The 26,665-nt window shown below is 41.6% G+C and overlaps 1 protein-coding gene across 4 annotated transcripts in view; it reads left to right on the forward strand.

Annotated features, from left to right (window-relative positions):
* The window catches only part of stard9 (StAR-related lipid transfer (START) domain containing 9), a 247,660-nt gene that overhangs the window by 24,292 nt on the left and 196,703 nt on the right, over positions 1-26,665 (forward strand). For all 4 annotated transcript variants that reach the window (XR_007957336.1, XM_052028043.1, XM_052028052.1 and 1 more), the window contains exons 2-3: positions 5,966-6,035; positions 13,069-13,185. Coding sequence is in view for 3 of the 4 variants with exons in the window: in XM_052028043.1 (XP_051884003.1) it covers positions 5,966-6,035; positions 13,069-13,185 (187 nt within the window). In the remaining variant the exon portion in view is untranslated. The remainder of the gene's footprint in view (positions 1-5,965; positions 6,036-13,068; positions 13,186-26,665) is intronic.

A 26,665-nucleotide genomic window follows, 5' to 3' on the forward strand; every position in this document is an offset into this window, starting at 1 on the left:
CTGAGTAGCAGATTGGGAGGCAGATTTTGGAAGGATGCAAGAATAACAGGGTTGTTATCATGGGAGACTTCAACTTCCCAAATATTGATTGGCACCTGCTTAGTACCAAAGGTTTAGATGGGGCAGAGTTTGTTAAGTGTGTCCAGGACGGATTCCTGTCACAGTATGTTGACAGGCCGACTAGAGGGAATGCCATATTAGATCTAGTATTAGGTAATGAACTGGGTCAGGTGACAGATCTCTCAGTGGGTGAGCATTTGGGAGACAGTGACCACTGCTCCCTAACCTTTAGCATTGTCATGGACAAGGGTAGGAGCAGAGAGGATGGGAAGATATTTAATTGGGAAGGACAAATTTTGAGGCTATAAGGCTAGAACTTGAGAGTGTAAATTGGGATGACATTTTTGAAGGGAAATGTACTGTGGAGATGTGGTTGTTGTTCAGGGATCTCTTGCAGGATGTTAGGGATAAATTTGTCCCGGTGAGGCAGAGAGAGAATGGCAGGGTGAAGGAACCATGGGTGACAAGAGAGGTGGAACAACTAGTTAGGAAGAAGGCGGCAGCATACATAAGGTGTAAGCAGCAAGGATCAGATAGGGCTCATGAGGAATATAGAATAGCAAGGAAGGAACTTAAGAAGGGGCTGAGGAGAGCAAGAAGGGGACATGAAAAGACTTTGGCAAGTAGGGTTAAGGAAAATCCCAAGGCTTTTTTCACATATGTGAAGAGCAGAAGGATGACGAGAGAAAAGGTAGGACCGATTAGAGACACAGGTGGGAAGATGTGCCTGGAAGCTGTGGAAGTGGGTGAAGTTCTCAATGAATACTTCTCTTCAGTATTCACCAAAGAGAGGGGCCTTGATGACGCCGAGGACAGTGTTGGTAAGGTTAATGTTTTAGAGCATGCAGATATCAAGAGAGGGGATGTGTTGAAGCTGTTAGAAAATATTAGGACAGATAAGTCCCCGGGTCCTGACGGAATATTCCCCAGGCTGCTCCGCGAGGCGAGTGAGGAGATTGCTGAACTGTTGGCTAGGATGTTTGAGTCCTCATTGTCCATGGGGATGGTACTGGAGGACTGGAGGGTGACGAATGTTGTCCCCTTGTTCAAAAAAGGTGGGAGGGATAGTCCAGGGAATTACAGACCAGTGAGCCTTATGTCTGTGGTGGGCAAGCTAAGAGATTCTAAGAGATAGGATCTATGAGTATTTAGAGAATCATGGACTGATTAGGGATAGCCAGCATGGCTTTGTGAAGGGCAGGTCATGTCTCACAAGCCTGATAGGGTTCTTTGAGGAGGTGACCAGGAAGATTGATGAGGGTATTGCAGCAGATGTGATCTTCATGGATTTTAGTAAGGCATTTGATAAGGTTCCACATGGTAGGCTTCTTCAGAAGGTCAAAGGGCATGGGATCAAGGTGCATTCAGATTGGAGGGCTGTGACTAGTGGTGTCCCACAAGGATCGGTTCTGGGACCTCTACTTTTCGTGATATTTATTAATGACTTGGATGAGGGGGTAGAAGAGTGGATTAGCAAGTTTGCAGATGACACACAGATCAGTGATGTTGCGGATAGTGTGGAGGACTGTCGAAGCTTGCAGAGGGATATTGATAGGATGCAGAGCTGGGCTGAGAAGTGGCAGATGGAGTTCAATCCAGAGACGTGTGAGGTGGTGCACTTTGGAATGACAAACTCCAAGGAGGAGTACAAGGTTAATGGCAGGATTCTGTGTAGTGTGGAGGAGCAGAGTGATCTGGGGGTTCATATCCACAGATCACTGAAAGTTGCCTTGCAGGTGGATAAGGTAGTTAAGAAAGCTTATGGGATGTTAGCTTTCATAAGTCGTGGGATCGAGTTTAAGAGCCGTGAGGTAATGATGCAGCTCTACAAAACTCTGGTTAGACCATACTTGGAGTACTGTGTCCAGTTCTGGTCGCCTCATTATAGGAAGGATGTGTAAGTGTTGGAAAGGGTGCAGAGGAGATTTACCAGGCTGCTACCTGGATTGGAGAGTATGGATTATGAGGAGAGACTAAGGGAGCTGGGGAGGATGAGGGGAGACATGATAGAGATATACAAAATATTAAGAGGAATAGATAGAGTGGATAGCCAGTGCCTCTTTCCCAGGGTATTAGTGTTCAATACAAGAGGGCATAGCTTTAAAGTAATGGGTGGGAAGTTCAAGGGAGATATCAGAGGGAGGTTTTTCACCCAGAGAGTGGTTGGTGCATGGAATGCGCTGCCTGGGGTGGTGGTGGAGGCTGATACGTTGGTCAGGTTCAAGAGATTGTTAGATAAGCATATGGAGGAATTTAAAATAGGGGGATATATGGGAGGAAGGGGTTAGACAGTCTTAGGCGTGGTTTATAGTTCGGCACAACATGGTGGGCCGAAGGGCCTGTATTGTGCTTTATTGTTCTATGGTATTTGGGACAAGGAGCAAATGTAGTCTTACAAGGTCGAAGATACAGTAAGTTAGTAGAATGTAGTGCAAAGTCAAATTCAGGCGGCAGAGTTTTGAAGGACAAACACTACATTAATCCCACTTTTATTCTCTCCACATTCTCATCAACTCCACCCAGATTCTACCACTTACCTACACACTAGGGACACTTTACAATGTCCAACTAACTTACATGTCTTTGAGATGTGTGAGGAAATAGGAGGACCCAGAGGAAATACACACGGTCACAAGGAGAATATGCAAACTTCACAGAGAGAGCACCTGGCACTGTGAGGCAGTAGCTCTACAAGCTGCATAACTGTGCCATCCAAATTTCCAATGCATTGGACTAATTTGCTTTCTTTCCCAATTCTGATGAAGGGCCTTTGAACTAAAAAGTTAACTATCAGAATCAGGTTTATTATCACTGACTTATATGACATGAAATGTGTTGTTTTGCAGCAGCAGTACAGCACAAAGACATAAAAATTACTATAAATTACAAAATAGTGCAAACAAAAATAATGAGGTAGTGTTCATGGGTTCATGGACTGTCCAGAAATCTGATGGCGGAGGGAAGAAGCTGTTCCTCAATCTTTGAGTGTGGGTCTTCAGGCTTTTGTACTTTCTCCCCAATGGTAGTAATGAGAAGAGTGCATGTCCTGGGTGGTGAAGGTCCTTAGTGATGGATACTGCCTTCTTGAGGCACCACCTCTTGAAGATATCCTTGATGATGGGGAAGGCTGTGCCCATGATCAAGCTGGCTGAGTCTACAATTCTCTGCAACCTCTTGCGATTCTGTGTATTGGAGCCTCCATACCAGGCGGTGATGCAACCAGTCAGTATGCTTTCCATGGTACGTCTATAGAAATTTGTAAGAGTCTTTGACATACCAAATCTCCTCAAACTTCTAACAAAATAGAGCAGCTGACTTGCCTTCTTCATGATTGCATCATTGTGTTGGGCCCAGAATAGATTCTCTGAGATGTTGACGCCCAGGAACTTGAAGCTGTTCACCCTTTCCGCTGCTGACCCCTCAATGAGGACTGGTGTGTGTTTTCTCGACTTCTCCTTCCCAAAGTCCACAATCAATTCCTTGGGCTTGCTGACATTTGAGTGCGAAGTTGTTGTGACACCATTCAACCAGCCAATCTATCTCACTCTTGTGCGCCTCCTCATCACCATCTGAGATTTTACTAATGACGAGTGGTGTCATCAGCAAATTTATCGATAGCATTTGAACTGTGCTTGGCTACACTGTCATGAGTGTAGAGGGAGTAGAGTAGTAGGCTAAGCACGCATCCGTGAGGTGTTCCTTTGTTTATTGTCTTCTCTTTCCACCTTGCTTGCTTGATTGGCTGAATTCTTTCAGCATTTTTTTTTCAGATTCCAGCATGCTGCTGTTTGTTTCGGAACCTATCCAGGAACATGCTATTTCAGATTTGGTCGGGTGTAACAAGGAAGGATTAATAAGAGATCTTGTGGTTAAAGATCCCCCGATAGGTAGTGACTATAATATGATAGAATTCCGGATGCATTTTGAGAGTGAACACCACAGGACCAAAACCAACATCTTCAATTTAGTTAAGGGCAATTATCATATGAATATACAGTTGTTGGTGGGCTGGGAAAATAAGCTAAGAGACAAGTCAGTAGATGAACAGTGGCAGATATTCAAACAGCCAGTCCATTACACTCAGCAGGAATCAAAGGAGGTCAAGAATAATGTTAAATTGAGAATTGGGGCATACAAAGTGGCAAGGGCTGGTGGTAGGCCAGAGAACTAGGAGGTTTTTAGGATCCAGCAGCAAAAGACTGAAAAGTTCATAGGGGAGAAAATTGATTTTGAGAGAAAGCTTGCATGTAATATCAAAACAATCAGTAAGAATGAAAAAGGCAGCAAAGCTAAGTGCAGGACCTCCAGAGAACGATGTTGGTGAATTAATAACAGGAAACTAAGAAATGGCAGTTGTTAAATCAACATTGCATCAGTCTTCATCATGGAGACCCTGCAAGTATGCTGATGGATTCATTTCAAATAGTGTGGAAGAAATGTAAATCATGTTTGATATAATTGCTTGAATTCTTTGAGCATGTAACAGGGAGAGTTGTTAGAGGGGAACCTATAGATATAGTATATTTAGATTTCCAAAAGGCATTTGACAAGGTGCCACAAATGACTCTGGTACATAAATTAAGAACCCAAGGTATTGGAGGAAGTATGTTATCATAGACTGAAAACTGATTACATAGAAAACAGAGATTTAGAGTAAATGGATCCTTTACAGACTGGAGGGATTTAACTAGTGGAGTACTGCAGGGATTGGTTCTTGGCCCTCAATTATTTACTATTTATATTAATGACCTGGAGGAGGAAATGAAATATAAGGTTTCCTAGCTTTCTGATGATTAAAAAATTAGTGGAAGGGTGTAGTGTGATGAGGACATTGTGTTTCTGCAATAGAATGTAGATAGACTGGCAAAAACTTGGCAAATTGAGTTTAATGTGAGGGAAGTGCAAGATCATGTACTTCAGTAAGAGGAACCAAAAGGCAGATTATTATCTATATGGAGAGAGACTGCAAATGAGTGAAGTTCAGAGGGATCTAGGTATTCTAGTGCATGAATAACTAAATATTAGCAGGCAGGTCCAACAAGTAGTTGACAAAGCAATGGCATGTTGGCCTTTATTGCGAAGGGGTTGGAGTTTAAGAATTGGGAGGTTTTCTTACAGTTATACAATTTGTTGGTGAGAAATGCTATCATATCACTCCGAGGGAACCTTGTGGTTAGAAATCAATAGTGACTGCATTTCAAAAGAAATTTGGGGTGATATTTTGGGGGTGTGGTGGGAGGTTTGAGGATGTGATGTAAGTGGTATAGGTGTAATATTGGTTTTCTAACTTTGTTTAAACAGTATCCCAATTGACAAGTACAGATACATTCCCTCTTCTGTTTCACTATGCAACCCCCACATTATGGCAATTCAATTAATGGGAACCTGCCCAGAAATTTGAGATATGGAATAAAATTTGGTCTTGCACTTTTTTCCATTTCATGCTTCTTGATGCATGCACAGATGGTGTAGCTAGGTGTAATGGAACATCACAATGTGGACCATTTTCTAGCAATGTAAATTCCTGTAATGCAGCAGTCACCTGTTTCTTGTGTAGTCCTGAGACTTGACATTGCAACAGTTTAAATTTTGGTGCTGTGTTTTGAGCTGATTGAAATCCCCAAGTGTAAGTTTTACATGTTAAACTCAATTGTTTTCATTATTGCCAGTAGATTGAGACCATGTGTGCATCGATGTTTTTAAAATGATTTATTCTTGGAAGTGTATGTAGCAAAGCATTTATTGCTATGATGCAAAACTCAATGCATGATTTCCAAAATGTTTTATTATACCAATACAGTACTTCATGTGGCTGGAGTATGGAAGAATTATATTCAGCTAAGTGTGCAATTTTCTTGTAGTGAACTTTACAGTTTAGAATAATCATGTCCATGTCTCTCTCCAGAGAACTTGCAGAAGGCTCAAGTATAATTGTGAAGGTGGATGACAAAATTGCCAGCATCAGAAATGTCAAGGTAAGTGGACTTCTGTTTGTATCCTCATCCAGGTAAATTGAGGATTTTGTCTGTCCACAACATTTTAACATTTTCTCTAAACAACTACATGCTAAACACAGACAAAGCTGGAAAAACATAGCAGGTGAGGCAGCATCTGTAGAAAGGGAAACAATTAACACTTCAGACCTGCTGAGTTTTTCTAGCATGATTTTTTTTCTTTCTGCTTTTTTTCAGATTTCCAGCTATGGCAGTTTTTAAATTTACATTCTGAATGCAATGTCCATGGTTAAAAATAATCTGCGGAATTATTCTCCATGTCAAATTCTGACATCACAAACTGAACTACTTTCCTCCAAAATATTTTTGCTAGCAGATCAATGGTTTTGTGAACGGGAAATGTTGCAAGGAAATAATGTTGGTTAACTAAGCCACTGAATATTCATAGTTCTTAACAACTTTAAATCTATACTTGAAAGTGCGGTGTTAAAATCTGACCTTTTGCATCATAAAGTAGTATCTTTCCACATTTTGGTCTGATTAGTGTAGCAATTGTTGGAATTGGAGAACATGAGCAACAGTTCTTTTAAAATCCTTTTAAAATTGTAGGATGTGACCAATTAGAAATTGGTCACTTAATCCAATAGGATTGTGCCAAAGCTTTTTCTTTGTATGTAGACAGCTCTTTTGCCTTCCTCTTTATATAAAAAAAAATTGAAGATGTAAAAAAAAATTGAAGATGTAAAAAAAAATTGAAGATGTAAAAAAAAATTGAAGATGTAAAAAAAAATTGAAGATGTAAAAAAAAATTGAAGATGTAAAAAAAAATTGAAGATGTAAAAAAAAATTCTCCTTGTGAGTTCATAAATCAATTACAAATTAACTAGGACACTGCTATATTGGAGATTGTTAAAACAAAAATGGATGTTCATGGAATTGGAAGTACTGGGAAGGTGTCCATTGTCTTCCCAAGGGATTTGTTGCAATCATGAAGGTGGCCAAAGCTGAAGAGGTCAGATTAGAAGCAGGATGGAATGAGGGGCAATTGGAAACCTATGATCACTGTTATGAACCCCAATGCAGAGGAAACCACATCATGAGCAGTGAATGCAGTGTACTAAATTGGAGGACCTGCAGGTGAATTGCTAGTTCGCTAGGAAGAGCTGTTTGAGTCCCTGGATAACAGTAAGGGAAGAGATAAAAGGGCAGGTGTTGCATTTTCTACAGTTGGGTGGGAATGTATTGTGGGGTGGAAAAATGAACCTGGGAGTGACAGTGGGCATGGTCCTTTTGGAAGTGGGGGAAGATGTGTCTGGTTGTGATGTTGTGGGCTCAGATCTTATGAATTTGAAGGTTGCTGGGATGGAAGGATGTGATGGAGACAGGAAAACTGGGAGAATGGAAATGAAGACTGCTGTGGGAGTCACGTGGGCTTTTAGTGGCTCACCAGTTCTCTGAGATGGAGATCGAGAAATTCAGAAAGGGAAGGCAAGAGCCAGAGTTAGAGCAGGTGACAGTGAGTGCAGGGTGAAATTTGACAGCAAAAGTGAACAAAGTTCTGAGTTATGTAGAAAAGAAGGAAACAACATCGATAGTTGTCAATATACCAGAAAAAAAACTTGAAAAGATCCTGAGCTAGAGTAAAAGAAGGAATGTTTCATGTATCCTATAAGGAGACAGACAGCTGGACTATGCAAAGGATTTTCTTAACTGTAGGTTTGATTTGGAGGAAGTGAATAGTGTTAAGTTGTTAGTTATGAGAACAAGTTCAGCCAGGTGAGGGATTATGGCTGGGCATCTGTGCAAGAAAAAAGGGAATGACTCTTAGGCTGTGAATATGTGGAATGAGTTGGACATCAGTGGTGAAAATGAATTGTTTAGGGCCAGGAAGCTGGAAACTCTTGGAGGTAGTGGAGATGTCAGAAATATAATTGATGTACCTAGGAAGAGAGTAGAATAAGAGAGAATGAAAAGTCAAGGTAGGAGAGGGATAAGAACATATAGAACATAGAACAATTACAGCACAATTCAGGCCCTTTGGCCCACAAAGCTGTGCCGAACATGTCCCTACCCTAGAAATTACTAGGCTTACCCATAGCCCTCTATTTTACTCAGCTCCATGTACCAATCATTTCTGGCAACCCATTCTACGCACTCACCACTCTGAGTAAAAAAAACTTACCCCTGACATCTCCTCTATATCTACTCCCCAGCACCTTAAACCTATGTCCTCTTGTGGCCACCAGTTCAGCCCTGGGGAAAAGCCTCTGACTATCTACCCTATCAATACCTCTCATCATCTTATACACCTCTATCAGGTCCCCCCTCATCCTCCGTCTCTCCAAGGAGAAAAGGCCGAGTTCCCTCAACCTGCTTTCATAAGGCATGCTCCGCATCCCACGCAGCATCCTTGTAAATCTCCTCTGCACCCTCTCTATGGCTTCCACATCTTTCCTGTAGTGAGGTGACCAGAACTGAGCACAATACTCCAAGTGGGGTCTGACCAGGGACCTATATAGCTGCAACAATACCTCCCGGCTCCTAAATTCAATTCCCCGATTTGATGAAGGACAATATACCATATGCCTTCTTAACCACAGTCAACCTGCGCCACCACTTTGAGCGTCAACAGACTGAAACAATGGGAATACTTCATTCTGAGCTCTGTCAAAAAGAGATCTCCAAATGGACAGAGGAAAAAAATTCAAGGCTGTGCTTAAATCTCCTTAGGAAAAAAAATCCATTGTTCTCACTGATGCCTGAAATCTCTGGCTCATGACTGCTCAAAGTTGAGGAAGAGCATTTGGGATGGCACTGTGATCCTGAGGCCATGCACTAGGGGCACGCAGAGGCCCATATAAGTGACAGAGGGAGCAGACCACCTCACAAACTGTGCACACTCACCCCATCGGTCACCACCTGTCCCACCTCTGGAAAAGTCTGCATTTCCCACATTGGCACAGTTCTAGCAACCAGGGTTTGATCCTGACCTTGGGTACAGTCTGTATGGAGTTTGCATGTTCTTACTGCAACTGTGTGGGTTTTTCCCAGTGGTCTGGTTTCCTTCCATATGCAAACTCTCCACTGATATCCACAGGGACAACTCAATGCAGAGATGAGGAAAGAGAAATACAGAGAAGGGAATTACGGAGCTGGAGAAAAAGACATAGAATGATGGAGAATGAGAAGTATGGAAATGAAGAAGGAGAAATAAGGAGATTGAGAAAGTGAAATACGGAGATGGAGCAAGAGAAATACTGAGATGGAGAGGGAGAAATACAGAAGGAAAATACGAAGATGAGGAAAGGGAACTATGGAAATGGAGAAAGAGAAATTTGGAGATGGAGAAAGAGAAATAGGGAAATACGGAGATGGAGAAAGGAAAATACAGAAATGGAGAAAGAAATACAGAGAAGGGAAATGCAGAGATGGAGCAAGGGGAAAAATGGAGATGGAGATTGAAAAATACAGAAAAGAGAATATGGAGATGGAGAAAGAGATATGGAGATAGCAAAAGAGAAATAGGGAGAAAGGAAACACGGATATGGAGACAGAGAAATACCGAGATGGAGAAAGGGAAATATGGAGATGAGAAAGAGAAATGGGGAGAAGTAAAAAGAGAAATACTGAGATGGTGAATGAGAAATACAGAGATGGAAAAAGAGATATGGAGAACAGAAATATGGAGATGGAGAAAAGCAAATACGGAGGTGGAGGAAGAGAAATACGGAGAAGTGAAATATGGAGTTGGAGAAAGGTAAAACGGAGACGGAGAAAAAGAAATACAGACATGGAGAAAAAGAATTACAGAGAGGAGAAATACGGCGATGGAGAAAGCTAAATGCAGAGATGCAGTACAAGGAATACCAAAAAGGGAAATAAGGAAATGGAGAAAGAGAAATAGGGAGAAGTAGAAAGAGAAATATTGAGATACAGAATGAGAAATACGGAGAAGGGAAATATGGAAATGGAGAACATATGGAGAAAGAAATTATGAGAAAGGAAATACCGAGATGGCGAAAGAGAAATATGGAGATAGAGCAAGAGATATAGGAAGAGAAATATGTAGATGAAGAAAGGGAACTACGACAATGGTGCAAGAGAAATACGGAGATGAAGAAAGAGAAGTATGGAGATGGAGAAAGACAGACAGAGAGGAGGAATAGGGAGATGGAGAAAGGGAAATATGGAGAAGGAGAAATACCGAGATAGTGAAAGAGAAATATGGAGACGGCGAAAGAGAAAAATGGAGAATGAGAAATACGGAGATGGAGAAAGGGAAATACAGAAATGGACAATGAGAAATACAGATGGAGAAGGAGAAGTATGGAGTTAGAGAAAGAAATACAAAGAGAAATATGAGATGGAGAAAGCTAAATACAGAGATGCAGTACAAGAAATACTGAAGAGGGAAATATGGAAATGGAGCAAGAGAAATAGGGAGAAGTAGAAAGAGTAAAAAGAGAATGGGACCCCACCATGTGACCCACTCCCACCATGTGTTGCCCTGGGGTGGGACCCAGTGGGCCCCTTGATGGGAGCCCACCTTGTGACCCACTCCCACTGTGTGTTGCACTAGGGTCAGACCCAGTGAACCCCTATGGGACCAACCCTCTGTCCCACTCCCACCGTGTGTTACCCCATGTTCAGACCCAGTGAACCTCTGATGGGACCCCACTCTGTGTGACTGGGTCCCACCATGGGGGTGACACATAGTGGGAGTGGTTCACGGGGTGGGCTCCGGTTGTGGGGTTCGCTGTGTCCCACTCTGGGGTAACACGGTTGGAGTGTGTAACAGGGTAGGCTCCATATGGTAGGCTTCTTCAGAAGGTCAGAGGGCATGGGATCCAGGGAAGCTTGGCCGTGTGGATTCAGATTCAGCTTGCCTGCAGAAAGCAGAGGGTTGTGGTGGAGGGAGTGCATTCGGATTGGAGGGCGATGACTAGTGGTGTCCCACAAGGATCGGTTCTGGGACCTCTACGTTTCGTGATATTAATGACTTGGATGAGGGGATAGAAGGGTGGGTTAGCAAGTTTGCAGATGACACAAAGGTCAGTGGTGTTGTGGATAGTGTGGAGGACTGTCGAAGCTTGCAGAGGGATATTGACAGGATGCAGAGCTGGGCTGGCAAGTGGCAGATGGAGTTCAATCCGGAGAAGTGTGAGGTGGAACACTTTGGAAGGACAAACTCCAAGGTAAATGGCAGGATTCTGAGCAGTGTAGAGGAGCAGAGGGATCTGGGGTTCATATCCACAGATCACTGAAAGTTGCCTCATAGGTGGATAGGGTAGTTAAGAAAGCTTATGGGATGTTAGCTTTCATAAATCGTGGGATTGAGTTTAAGAGTCGCGAGGTAATGATGCAACTCTACCAAACTCTGGTTAGACCATACTTGGAGTACTGTGTCCAGTTCTGGTCGCCTCATCACAGGAAGGATGTGGAAGCATTGGAAAGGGTGCAAAGGAGATTTACCAGGATGCTGCCTGGATAGGAGAGTATGGATTATGAGGAGAGACTTTAAGGGAGCTAGGGCTTTACTCATTGGAGAGGAGGAGGATGAGGGGAGACATGATAGAGGTGTACAAAATATTAAGAAGAATTATTAAGCCAGCACCTCTTTCCCAGGGTACCAGTGCTCAATACAAGAGGGCATGGCTTTAAGGTAATGGGTGGGAAGTTCAAGGGAGATGTCAGAGGGAGGTTTTTCACCCAGAGAGTGGTTGGTGCATGGAATGTGCTGCCTGGGGTGGTGGTGGAGGCAGATACGTTGGTCCAGTTCAAGAGATTGTTAGATAAGCATATGGAGGAATTTAAAATAGAGGGATATGTGGGAGGAAGGGGATAGACAGTGGTTTAAAGGTTGGCACAACATGGTGGGCCGAAGGGCCTGTATTGTGCTGTATTGTTCTATGGTAAATTGGAGTGTAGGTGAGTGGTAGGATCTGGGTGATATTGATGGGTATGTGGGGAGAATAAAATGATGAAGTGTGGATCAATGTAAATGTGTGGTTTATGGTTGGTGCAGACTCATTGAGCTGGAGGGTCGGTTTCATGTGTTGGAAGTGAGTTGTCCTTGATCCTGACAGGCTGTTTAAAATTCTGACAGGGCCAGTCTTGTTTAAGATCTTAAGGAGAAGACTCTATGTGGTTGGGGCTCTGTTAAAGCTGGAGGCTGTAGATGGATGATCTCCAGAGGGGGCAAGTTCAGTGACTGGAAGAAATGACCTGATGTTCTGTGGTGGGATTAGAATTTTATTTCTTGCTTTGCATGTGGTTTTTCTGAACACTTGGTCCTGATCTCCATCAGTACCTTTATATAATCACTGGCCAGCAGCTGCTGAACAGTAGTATGGGATAACTAGAAATTTCTTTTTCTTTGTCCTTCTTAACAAGCATTCCTTCCTAATGCTCATGTATTAATCTACTTAGCAACACGAAACGTCACATTCACGTCTAATATGTTTGATCTTATAACGTGCATCACTAGCATGGGAAGCATCTGAATATACATATTCTCAGCTTTATTTTACTTGTATCGTTACTGCATTTATGCAACATTTCTCATGACCTTGAACATCCCAAAGCACATGGCCAAGGTGTCCTTTTTTAACTGTAGGTATTGTGAATTCTCAAAAGGATTTATAATTTTTCATTTTACTCATTTTTCAGAATGAGTTTCCCAGCTTATTGAAACAAAAAATTTAAACTCTAAAAAGAAAACAATATTAATAACTTGCTCAACAATTAAATATGATATGCTATTGTAAGTAAATAACGTAGTCTACTGTACTGAATGCATTGAGTTCTATTGTCCTTGAATAATTGATGTGTACAGATGTATCTGAACTTTTTGGAGTGCACTACCTGACTCTGATTTCCTGCAAGTTGACTGCTTTATTTTACTTATTCAGTTTTCTAGAACTTAAAAAAAAATTATAATGGATAATAAACTAACATGAGAAAATTGTTCATAGAATTGACACAAATCTTAAAAAACAAATTTCATTTCTAGATTCTATGCACTTCATACTTTTTGTTTTGAATCTTGTATCAGCTGGACCCACGGGTTGATAGTCCTGGTGATTCAAGGCAGCGTAATATGGAGTTCACCTTTGATTATTGTTACTGGTCAGTGGATTCTGACTCTGCTAATTTTGCACCTCAGGAACTGGTGAGTATTATGGACAGTTATCCAGTTTTGTTAGGTGTTAACGATTGTAACCTTTTTCTTAAAAGCTGACATTTGTCCCTCCTTGTTATGCTTCAATTATTTTAATCCATATCTACCTGGATACCGTGCAATTTAACCTTCCACACTGGATGAAATCCAGGGAGAGCCTGCTAATTGGATACACAACTGGCTTGATGGTAGGAAGCAGAGGGTGATGGTGGAAGGTTGTTTCTTGGAGTGGGCGCCTATGACTAATGGTGTGCCTCTGGTCGCTGCTGGGCTCATTGTTGTTTGTCCTCTCTTTCAACGATTTGGATAAGCATGTACAAGTTTGTAAGTTTGCAGATGACACTAAAATAGATGTTAAGGTGGACAGTGAAGAAGTTATCAAAAATTACAGGGGATTTTGATCAGCTGAGTAAGTGGGCTGAGGAATGGCAAGTGGAGTTTAATTCAGATATGTGCGAGATGTTGTGTTTCGGAAAGTGAAATCAAGGTAGGACTTTCAAAGTGGACGGTAGTGCCCTGGGGAGTATTGCAGAACAGAGGGACTTTGGAGTACAGTACATGGTTCCCTGAAAGTGGAGTCACAGGTAGACAGAGTAGTAAAGAAAGCTTGTGGCATTCTGGCCTTCATCAGTCGGGGCACTGAGTATAAAAGTTGGGAGGTCATGGTGCAGGACTCTGGTGAGGCTGCACTTGGAGTATTACATTCAGTTTTGGTCACCCTGTTATAGGAAAGATGCTATTAAACTGTACAGAAAAGACTTACAAGCATGTTTTCAGGACTTGAGGGACAAAGTCATAGGGAGAGGTTGGACAGGCTAGGACTTTATTCCTTGGAGTGTAAGAGACTTATAGAGATCTTATAGAGGTGTATTAAATCATGAGGATCACAGGGTGAATGCACTCAGTCTTATCCCCACGGTTGTAGAATCAAGAATTAGAGGGCATAGGTTTAAAGTGAGAGGGGAAAGATTTAATAGGAACTTGAGGGGCAACTTTTTTTTACATTAAGGGTGGTATGTATGTGGAATCAGCTGTCAGAGGAAGTGGTTGAGGCAGGTACAATAACAAGTTTTAAAAGACAGTTGGACTGGTGCATGGATTAGGAAGGTTGAGAAGGTTATGGGCCAAATGCAGGCAAATGGGACTAGTTTGGATGGGGCATCTTGGTTGGCATGGACCAGTTGGGCCAAAGGGCCAGTTTCTGTGCTCTATAACTCTGACTCCATCTTTAAACTTACAATAAAATAAACATTGCAGTGTGAATGTTTTTTGTAGAAATGACAGCTTTCACCTGTTTATAATTTATTTTCTAATTGACAAATTGGTATCATGTTCTACCAACTTGTGTTGAAATTGAACTAAAATAGTAAATTGAAAAGGAGTTTACAACAAACTAGCATGTCAGTTGAAAATAGAGTCAAGCAGGATATAAAACATGACCACTGATTTGCTGGGAGCTTGTTTTATGTTATAGCTGCAGACTATTTTCACCCTTATATTGTTTGTATAATGAGTGGATAATTACTACATATCAGGTTGTAATCCAGTCAGCTTTGTGGGGGAATGCAGATGATAACGTAAACAACAGCAGCAAAGTGAGATTGCTTTATATTTGTCACCTGGATCCAGGTATTACTGTCAAATTCAATATGAGATGCATTTCTCCCAACAGCTTGTATAGATTTCAAATTCCTCTGTTGCTTTGTCTTTCTGTTTGTGGTGTTGTTGCTGAAATATTACTGCATGAGATGGGATAAACGATGCACTTAATTATATGATCCAGGACCTAACGTATTTGGGTTATTGTGATCTTGAGAAAAATTAACTTGCTGTGGGTGCAGTTTTTATTTGGGTAGTATTAATGTTAAATACAAACAAATCAAAAGTAAATTCGGAGAAATTTTTCGCTGAGAGGATGATTGATAACCAACTAATTCATTAAAACCGAGGAATGATTTTCTTGCTGCAATAACAATGAACTTCCACACAATACAGCAACTTGGCAGGAACCAGAAAATCATTATTAAGGAAAATGAAAACTTTTTAAAAAGGATGTGTTTTGGTAACTTTTGTTATATAAAACTTGTTTAGAGGGAAGCAAAAAATGAAATGAATTTATTTGTAACTGCAAAAGAAAGCATCTTAAATCTCATTTGTTTTGATGTTTGTGCAGTCAGTCACGGGAAAGAGTTTTCTACTTGTGGTGATCTGAATGTCTGCACTTCAATTTGATAACCTGCATTCCCAGTTGGGAGTCAGGGGTGGTGTGTGTGCAAAGAACCCTGATTTTTCTTGAACAAAAAAAATGACTTAAAAGTTGACACAAGACTGCAAATGCTGGAACCTGGATCAACAAACAATCTGCTGGAGGAACTCAGCAGGTCGAGCAGCAGGGTTTCGACTCAACGTCAATGATTCCTCCACCGCACCCTGCCCCCCCCCACCAACAGATGCTGCTCAGCAAGTTGAGTTCCTGCAGCAGATTATTTGTGGCTTCAAAAGTTAATGGTGGCATAAATTTCAGATTTTTTTCCTCCCCAGTGCTTTTCCTAACTTGAGTACTTCAGTTGGCATGTTCTTTCCCTTCTTTCTGCAAACTCCAAACCTACCACAAACATTCTCTCCTGCCTCTTATTTATCCCATGTTTTCTCTTTCAAAAAAAATTTGTTGATAACTTGCACTCTTTAAAAATTTGGCGCTTCACCTAGGTTTATTTGTAGAACTGAGTCATATCCTAACATATAATGTGCTTTCAGCAATGTCACAGTAGGCTAAGCATCAGCAGTTTTGAAATATCAACGATATTGGTGTTTGTGGCAAGTATCCATGAGATATGAGAAACATACCTTCGTAGATAAACTTGTCATTCTTATGAGAGTGCAAAGTGTTTTCAATTTGGCTTTCAGAAGTATTGTGTAGGAGTTGTATTAAGCATTTTGTGGCTTGTACAAAGAGATGACAAGTCTGAGCTTGCCACTTCCTGCCTTTGAGGGATGTTTTAAATCCCTTTAAGTCCTCTATGGATTAGTGAGATTGATATTTTTGTTGAGGTCCAGTAATGAATTAGGGGGTTGAATCCAACAGGACTGCTAGCATTTAATACTGGAAAAGTGTTACATTGACATATTTGTAGAGAAAATGTATAAAATTGTTACTAGAACCAAAATATTTGCAGACTTTATTCTAAAGGAAAGTTTGAAGTTCTTCTGTGTTTTTTAAATGCTTTGAAGAGACATTAATAAAGTAAATGTGATAAGTGCATTTGGCCATCAAGTACATTATTTTGAAACTAAGGAAGATAAGAGCTTCTGTTGCAAGTGATCATAATTCTGTATCTCACAGAAAATATGCATGTATAGTTTACTTTTGGTGGGAAAATCAAGTGACATTTCTAGTCTTATAACTGCAGCAAAATGAGGTTATGTTCTGTGTAAAGACCATAAGCACTTCCTAAACAGTTTATTTAACCACCCAGAACATGCAAAATGTTACTTTTGGCTCCTCTGCTGATTGTGAGACATTCTGATAAAGAAAAATAGAAATGTAATCTGACTGATTTTAATTACTCTGATTGGGAATAATGGCTTTCATATTTTTAATTTTCCTGTTTTGGGATGGGCAAGGAAATGAAGTTAATGGAGGAAATAGCAAGGTTTTAGTAATGGCAACAATAGTTTTCTAAGGCTTGGAAACTGCAACATGAAAATAAGTTATTTCCTAAACTGATGTACAGTGTGTTTACTCTGCGCTGGCAGCATTCTGAATCCTATGAGCTCATCTTGAACCCAGACTACAATTTCCTTTTCCTTCAACTACCAATCCCATCAATTCTTCTTTGTTCACTTGGTTTCTGCTGGAACCACTAATCAATAATTAGGACAGCTTCACAACTTATTCTTCTAAAGAATGTTCCTATGTTCTGTGCTTAATTTTCTCATATTTTGAATCAGCCATTCATTCCCAGGAGACTGTTCATTTCTGTCTACCCAGTGTTATTTCTTCATGATTTTAAATGCTGTCATTGTTCTGTATTTGTATTCTGAAGCAAACATACAGAATTTTGCAAGTTTAGATTTTTCACATTTAACATACCAGGCAGAATTCTAATGTAATCTTTATCAAGCCTCAGTATATTTCTCATAGTGGCTTAATTGATGTTTTCTATTCACAAATATATTTTTAATTTTTATGTTCATGCTTCTTGCCGTGAAATGCAGTATTCCATTAGGAATCCTTGTGCTTGGTCATTTGTACTGTAGTACAATTAAACTCTAATAATATGGTATGCTCAAGATTTGGGTACCAGACTGGTGAATTTTCTGTACTATTGGATGTTATCTCTAATGATACTTCAACATTCTTTTGAGTCATCTATTTAAGATGTTACACAGTATGGTAATACATTTTCCAGTGAGCCAGGTAAGTTGAAATGGGCTGTGGGAAATGGGACACCAATGAGTGGGAAGGCAGTCTGGGAACTGGGCCCTTGGTGTTTCAAAGGGAGTATGCAGTCCAGGGCCCCAGTGTGCTGGGAGGGAGTGCTGGATCTAGGACCCCAGTGTGTGGGAAGGGAACATGGAATCCAGGGCCCCGATGTGTTAAGGGCAGTGTGACAAAGATTACCTGGTGAGCCAGTTGCAAACCATTGGGATTTCTGAAAAGTCTGATAGTGGACTATTGGAGTTTTACCTTGGTCAAATTTAATCTATTTGAAATAACATTGTTGTATTTTCAAAATGTACCACTTATCTTACCAATGTGCCACTCACCAATCATATTTAATTCATGCTACCACTATCCATTGTTCATCCCATTTGTTTCTCAATATCTCAAACCTTAGGTCCTTGGAATTGTTTACTGTACCATAGTACAGTCGCAAATTTGGACACTCCTCCTTCTACTCTGCTTCCAATCGTTGATGTACATAGTAGGTGGAAAATCCTTGAATGGAGCCATCTGCAACACTACTACTCCTGTTCAATTTATAGAACCATAGAACACTACAGCACAGAAAACAGGCCCTTCTAGTCTGTGCTGAAATGGTCTTCTGCTAGTCCCACTTACCTGCACCCAGTCCATAACCTCCAGACCTCTCCCATCCATGTATCTATCCAATTTATTCTTAAAACTCGAGTGAGCCCGCATTTACTACATCAGATAGCAGCCTGTTCCATACTCCCACCACTCTGAGTGAAGTTCCCCCTAATGTTCCCCCTGACCTTTTCCCCTTTCACTCTAAAGCCATGTCTTCTCGTACTTATCTCTCCTAATCTAGGTGGAAAGAGCCTACTCGCATTTACTCTGTCTATACCCCTCATAATTTTGTAAACCTCTATCAAATCTCCCTTCATTCTTCTGCGCTCCAAGGAATAAAGTCCTAACGTGTTCAATCTTTCCCTGTAACTCAACTCCTGAAGACCTGGCAACATTCTAGTAAATTTCCTCTGCACTCTTTCAATCTTACAAATATCCTTCCTATAGTTAGGTGACCAGAACTGCACACAATACTCCAAATCTCGCCTCACCAATGTCTTATACAACCTCACCATAACATCCCAACTCCTATACTCAGTACTTTGATTTATAAATGCCAGGATGCCAAAGGCCTTTTTTTTCACAACCCTGTCTACCTGTGACGCCACTTTCAGGGAATTATGTATCTGAACTCCCAGATCCCTTCGTTCCTCTGCACTCCTCAGTGTCCTACCATTTACTGTGTATGTCCTACCTTGATTTGTCCTTCCAAAATGCAAGACCTCACACTTGTCTACATTAAATTCCATCTGCCATTTTCTGGCCCATTTTTCCAGTTGGTTCAGATCCCTCTGCAAGCTTTGAAAGCCTTCCTCGCTGTCCACAACGCCTCCAATCTTAGTATCATCAGCAAACTTGCTGATTCAATTTACCACATTATCATCTAGATCATTGATATAGACAACAAACAACAATGGCCCCAGCACAGATCCCTGAGGCACACCACTAGTCACAGGCCTCCAGTCTGAGAAACAATCATCCACTACCACTCTGTCTTCTCCCACACAGCCAATTTCATATCCAGTTTACAACCTTTCCATGGATACCTAGTGTCTGAACCTTCTGAACTAACCTCTCATGTGGGACCTTGTCAAAGGCCTTACTGAAGTCCATGCAGACAACATCCACAGCCTTTCCTTCATCTACTTTCTTGGTAACCTCCTCGAAAAACTCTACAAGATTCATTAAACACGATCTACCACGCACAAAGCCATGCTGACTATCCTTAATCAACCCTTGGCTGTCCAAATACTTGTATATCAGATCTCTCAGAATACCTTCCAATAATTTACCCACTACTGATGTCAGGCTCACCGGCCTGTAATTACCTGGTTTACTTTTAGATCCTTTTTTAAACAACGGAACAACATGAGCTACCCTCCAGTCCTCTGGGACTGCACCCGTAGCTAAGGACATCTTAAATATATCTGCCAGGGCCCCTGCAATTTCTACACTAGTCTCTCTCAATGTCCGAGGAAATATCTTATCAGGCCCAGGGGATTTATCTACCTTTATTCACTGTAAGGCAGCAAGCACCTCCTCCTCTTTAATCTCTATATGTTCCATGACACTATTGCTTGTTTCCCTTCCTTCCATATCCACTATGCCAGTTTCCTGAGTAAATACTGAGGCAAAAGTCTGTTTAAGATCTCCCCCATCTCCTGAGGCTCCACACATAGACGACCACTCTGATCTTCTAGGGGACCAATTTTGTCCCTTACTATCCTTTTACTCTTCATATACTTGTAGAAACTCTTCGGGTGTACCTTCACATTATCTGCCAAAGCAACCTTATGTTTTTTTGCCTTCCTGATTTCCTTCTTTAGTATTTTCTTACATTTTCTATACTCTTCAAGTACCTCATTTGTTCCTAGTTGCCTATACCTGCTATACACCTCTCTCTTTTTCTTAACCAGATCACCAATATCCCTTGAAAACCAAGGTTTCCTATGCTTGTTAACTTTGCCTTTAATCCTGGCAGGAACATGCAAACTCTGCACTCTCAAAATTTCGCCTTTGAAGGCCTTCCACTTACTGAGCACATCCTTGCCAGAAAACAATTTATCCCAATCCACTCTTCCTAGATCCTTTCTCATTTCCACAAAATTGGCCTTTCTCCAATTTAGAACCTCAACTCAAGGACCAGACCTGTCCTTATCCATAATTAACTTGAAACTAATGACATTATGGTCACTGGACCCAAAATGCTCACCTGCGGATACTTCTGTCACTTGACCTGTCTGGTTCCCTAATAGGAGATCAAGTATTGCATTCTCTCTCGTTGATACCTCTATATATTGATTTAGAAAACTTTTCTGAACACATTTGACAAATTCCAAGCCATCCAGCCCATTCACAATGTGGGAGTCCCAGTCAATATGTGGAAAGTTAAAATCCCCTACTATTACAACTTTCTGTTGGTATTTGTATTGGTTTATTATTGTCACTTGTACCGAGGTACAGTGAAAAGCTTGTCTTACAAACTGATCGTACAGGTCAATTCATTACACAGTGCAGTTACATTGAGTTAGTACAAAGTGCATTGATGTAGTACAGGTAAAAACAGTAGCAGTATAGAGTAAAGTGTCACAGCTACAGAGAAAGTGCAGTGCAAAAAGGTGCAAGGTCACAACAAGGTAGATCGTGGAGTCATAGTCCATGTCATTGTATAAGGGAACTGTTCAATAGTCTTATCACAGTGGGTAGAAGCTGTCCTTAAGTCTGGTGGTATGTGCCCTCAGGCTCCTGTATCTTCTACCTGATGGAAGAGGAGAGAAGAGAGAATGTCCCAGGTGGGTGGGGTCTTTGATTATGCTGGCTGCTATGCCAAGACAATGAGAGGTAAAGACAGAGTCCAAGGAGGGGAGGCTGGTGTCCATGATGCACTGGGCTGTGTCCACGACTCTCTGCAGCTTCTTGCGGTCCTGGGCAGAGCAGTTGCCGTACCAAGCCGTGATACATCCAGATAGGATGCTTTCTATGGTGCATCGGTAAAAGTTGGTGGGAGTCAAAGGGGACAAACTAAATTTCTTTAGCCTCCTGAGGAAGTAGAGGTGCTGGTGAGCTTTCTTGGCCGTGGCATCTACGTGATTTGACCAGGACAGGCTGTTGGTGATGTTCACTCCCAGGAACTTGAAGCTTTCAACCCTCTTGACCTCAGCACCATTGATGTAGACAGATGCATGTACACCACCCCCTTTCCTGAAGTCAATGACCAGCTCTTTTGTTGACATTGAGGGAAAGGTTGTTGTCATGACACCATTCCACTAAGCGCTCTATCTCCTTCCTGTACTCTGACTCATCGCTGTTTGAGATATGGCCTAGAATGGTGGTGTCATCTCCAAACTTGTAGATGGAGCTTGAGCAGAATCTGGCCACACAGTCATGAGTATATGGGGAGTAGCGTAGAGAGCTGAGGATGCAGCCTTGTGGGGCACCAGTGTTGAGAATAATCGTTTCATACATCAGTCTGCTATCTCACTACAGATTTGTTCCTCTAATTCTCTCTGACTATTGGGCGGTCTATAATACAACCCTATTAGTGTGGCCACACCTTTCCTGTTCCTCAGCTCCACCCATATGGCTTCTGTAGATGAGCCCTCCGGGCTGTCCTGTCTATGCACAGCTGTGATATTTTCCCTGACTAGTAATGCCACTCCTCCCCCTTTCATCCCTCCCCCTCTATCACGTCTGAAACAATGGAACCTCGGAACATTAAGCTGCCAGTCCTGCCCTTCCTGCATCCGAGTCTCACTAATAGCAATAATGTCGTAATCCCACGTGCCAATCCATGCCCTAAGCTCATCTGCCTTACCTACAATACTACTTGCATCGAAATAGATGCAGCTGAGAACGTTTCTATCACGTACAAACCTTTGATTTCTGTCGAAACCTGCAGTCCTCACATGACCTTTAACCTCTTCCACCTCACTATCTGCTCTGACAATCTGGTTCCCCTCCCCCTGCAAATCTAGTTTAAACTTCAAATCTAGTTTATCTTCAAAATTCCCTTGAAATCTTCTCTTGATAGCAATTTGACATGGAAAAGAGAATTGAAACAATTTAATTAAATGTTTTGAACATGTTTTTGAACAAAATCCAATAATTGGCATAGATAGGGTAGACAAGCAACATCTTTTTCCTATTATTGAGCGATCCAATACCAGAGGGCATGCATTTAAGGTGAGAAGGGGTGGGTTCAGAAGAGACATGAGGGGTAAATTTTTTACTCTGGTGGATGCCTGGAATGCATTGCCTGATAGGGTGGTGGAGGCAAATTCATTAGGGGCCTTGATGGGCAAGTGAATGAGGGGAAAATGGAGGGATATGGGCATTCTGTAGGTAGGAGGGATTAGCTATGGATTAAGGAGGCAAGTTATAGAAAACAATCGAGTGCTGTGATTGGATGATAGCGTCAACTCTGGAAAGTCATGACTGTTTAGTTTGCTTCCATCTGCTCTTCATCCTTTTGTAGTTCCACATATCACCTACTAGCCTCTGTCTCTACCCTTCCCCCTTCATTCCACTCTACCACCTCCCATTCTGGCTCCATCTCTTCTTCCCTCCCTCATTTGGTTCTACCTACTGCCTGCCAGCCTCTGTCTCTTTTTAGGCACCTACCACTCTGTATTAAATAAAAACTTTTCCCTCTCACCTTAAAGCTCTGCACTCTAGTTTTTGACATTTCCACCTTGGGGGTTGGGGGGAGGGTGCGGGGAAGACTCTTGACTATCTACCCTATCCATGCCTCTAAGTTTCATTTTCTTCTATTTGGTTGCCCCTCAGCTTCTGATATTCCAGAGAAAGCAATCCAAGTTTATCCAACCTGATAGTTAATAATCTCTAAACCAGGCAACATCCTGGTGAACCTCAGAATCGGAATCAGGTTTATTAATACATGTGTCGTGAAATTTGTTGTTTTGCGGCAGCAGTACAGTGCAAGACAGAAAAGCATAAAAAATTACTATAAATTACAAAAATAAATGGTGCAAAAGAGGAATAACCTCCTTTGCACCTTGTCCAAAACCTCTGTATCCTTCCTTCAATGGGGTGACCGGAACTATACACAAGTACCAAAGTTTTATACAGACTTTCCAACTTTTATACTCAATTCCCCAGTCGACGAAGGCAATTATGCTTCTTTCAGTTGCTACTTTCAGGGAGCTTTGGATTTGCACTCCAAGATCCCTGTGTACATCAATGCTCCTGCCATTTACATTGTACTTTCCTCCCATGTTTGACCTCCTAAAGTGCAACAGCTCAAACTTGTCTGGATTGAACTACATCTGCAATTTCTCCGTCCATATTCCTAACTGGTCTATATCCTGCTATACCCTTTGACAACCTCCTTCACTATCCACAACTCCACCAATTTTTGTGTTGTCTGCAAACTTGGTAATTAGCTGCAATGTGCCTAGGTGGAAGGTGAGGTGCTGTTCCTCATCAATAGGTCAGAGTGGGATGGAGATTTAAAGTGCCAGGCAGCAGGAAGCTCAGTTCCCCTTGTGGACTGAATGCTGATGCTCCAGTGTATATACATAGAACAGTACAGCACTGGACAGGCCATTTGGCCCATGATGTTGTGCTGATTTTAATGCCAATTTATACTAAATGTCCTCCTCCTGTTTATCATCCATATCCCTCCATTCCTTTCATATTCATGTGGTACATATTTCGTATGTACACAGATCCTGAAAGGTGGCAGTACAGGTAGATAAGGAAGTGAAGAGAGCATACTGGATGCTAGCATTCATTAACTGGGGCAGAGAACATAAGGGAATGGCAATCATGGTACAACTTTAAAAGTGGCTGTGCTACAGCTGGATTACTGAGTGCAGTTCTGGTTGCCACACTGTGGGGAGAACATGAATGCATTGGAGAGGGTGCAAAGGAGATTTGCCAGGATGTTGCCTGGGATGGAATGTTTCAGTTATGAGGAGAGACTGGATAGTGAGAAACTTTTCCCCATAACTGAGTTGTTTAAAGCCAGAGAGCATTGGTTTGAGGTGCGAAGTAAGAGGATTAGAAGGGATTTGAGGATTTTTCTCATCACCCAATGGGTAGTTGGAATTAAGCACCTTGCTTGAGAAGGTGGTGGAGGCAGGTACTCTTGCAACATTTAGAAAGTATCTGGACAAGCACTTGAATCACCACAGCGCAGAAGGCTACAGACCACGTGCTGGTAAATGGCGTCTGTGTAGATGGGTACTTGATGGTCAGCACAGTTGTAGTGGGATGCATGGCCTACTTCTGTGCTTTACGACTCTGTAGAAGTTGGACAGTTGTTATTGCATTGTGATATTGTTAATCTTTTAAAAAAAAAACTTGCTTCAGTTAGGAATGGTGATCTCTTAAAGTGAAAGTCTGAGGCAGAGTTGATCTTGCTAAAGAATTCTGGTGGCAGGAGGAATAATTCCCAAAGCTCCTAGTATCTTTGGTATCTTGGGATCCAAGTCCATAGCTCCCTGAAAGTGGCTGCACAGGTTGATAGGATGGTAAGGAAGGTGAATGGTATGTTTGCCTGTATTAGTCGAGACATTGAGTTCAAGAGTTGGGACGTCGTGTTGCAGCTTTGTAAAATTCTAGTTAGGCCACATCTGGAGCATTGCACTCAATTCTGGTCGCCCCATTATAGGAAGGATGTGGAGGCTTTGAAGAGGGTGCAGAAGTGGTTTACCAGGATGCTGCATGGATTAGAGGGCATGTGCTATGAGCAGAGGTTGGACAAACTTGGGTTGTTTTCTCTGGAGCAGCAGAGGCTGAGGGGAGACCTGAGATTATGTGAGGCACAGATAGAGTGGACAGCCAGCATCTTTCTCCCAGGGTGGGAATGACTAATTCTAGAGGGCATGGATTTAAGGTTGGGGGTTCAAAGGTGATATGCAGGGCAAGTTTTTTTTTACACAGTGGTGGGTGCCTGGAATGCACTGCCAGGGGTGGTAATGGAGGCAAATATGATGGGGGCATTTAAGAGATTCTTAGATAAGCACATTAATATCCAGAGTATGGAGGGATATGGATATGGTGTGGGTAGAAGGGATTAGTTTAGCTAGGCATTTAATTACTGATTTACTTAGTGCAGCACAACATTGTGGGCCGAAGGGTCTGTGCCTGTGCTGTACTGTTCTATGTTCTATTATTGGTTTGTGCTCCAGTTTACTTTCTGCATCCCCACCTCCATACCATTCCTCATCATTTAACCTTTTTGACTTCAAATTGAATGACTCCAAATAGTCTTCAGGGAATTCATTGGGAATTGTCAGTCTGCTGTGCATTTCCCATCACTCCAGTCCACACATTCGTAACAAAGCTAAATATATCTGCTCTGGACATAATGTAGAATCTCAAGTGAATTTCAAATCATAAAGTATTTTTTGAGTTACAATTTCTTTTCATCTTAATTGTACAAAAATGCATACCCAACTTCCTGTCTGCATTTTGTCTAAAAATAGTTGAGCTGCATTTCCTTGATTCTGCTCCAGGTTTATAGTACGTGTGAATTTCAGTAATTATTCTCATTAGCATTTAGCTTAACTACAAGGAGGTGTTTGTATTTGCATATCTGCAATTATAATAAGACATTAGGGATTACAGTATTTTTTTAAATTTGTTAACAATTACTTCTGTGCATTTAGGTAACAATTTTCAAACTTCCCTTTTATCCTTCCAAATCACTTACTCCAAAACAATTGGCAAAGAAGCAGGAGGAGTTTTGTTTAAATAGTAGGGCTCTAAAATGTGTTGGATTGTACGTTGCCTGTAGACGGTGCTTTGTTTCATTCTTCCCACCCACCACCTTTTGCTTGCCTTTGGATGGGTTGATGTATTTTTTTTAAGATGTGATCCCAAACAGTGAATATGGGAAGTTGGTAACTTTGTAATTTTGCCTTTTGATTTGCTTGTGTTTTAGGAATGCTGGAAGAAATTAATTCTGATATTGACTCCTTGGAGTAAGGATACTTTGAGAGTCATAGAGTCATACAGCACAGAAACAGGCCCTTCACCCCAACACATCCATGCTGACTATGGTCTAAGCTAGTCCCATTTGCCTGCATTTGGCCCATTTAGACCTTTCGTATCCATGTGCCTGTCTAAATGTCTTTTAAACGTAATTGTACCCACCTATGCCATTTTCTCTGGTAGCTGGTTCCATATACTCACCACCCTCTGTGTGGAAAAAGTTGCTGCTCAGGTCCCCTTTAAATCTTTCCCCTCTCATCTTAAACCTATGCGCTCTAGTTTTAGACGACTCTACCCTGGGAAAAAGACTGTGACCATCCACTGTATCAATGCCCCTCATGGTTTTACATACCTCCTGTAAGGTCACCCCTCAACCTCCTTTGGCCCAGAGAAAACAGCCCCAATCTATCCAGTCTCTCCTTAGAACTCAAGCCCTCCAGTCTTGGTAACATCCTTGTGAATCCCTTTTGCACCCTT

The sequence above is a fragment of the Pristis pectinata genome, chromosome 1, assembly GCF_009764475.1.
Source record: "Pristis pectinata isolate sPriPec2 chromosome 1, sPriPec2.1.pri, whole genome shotgun sequence".
Classification (NCBI taxonomy): Eukaryota; Metazoa; Chordata; class Chondrichthyes; order Rhinopristiformes; family Pristidae; genus Pristis; species Pristis pectinata.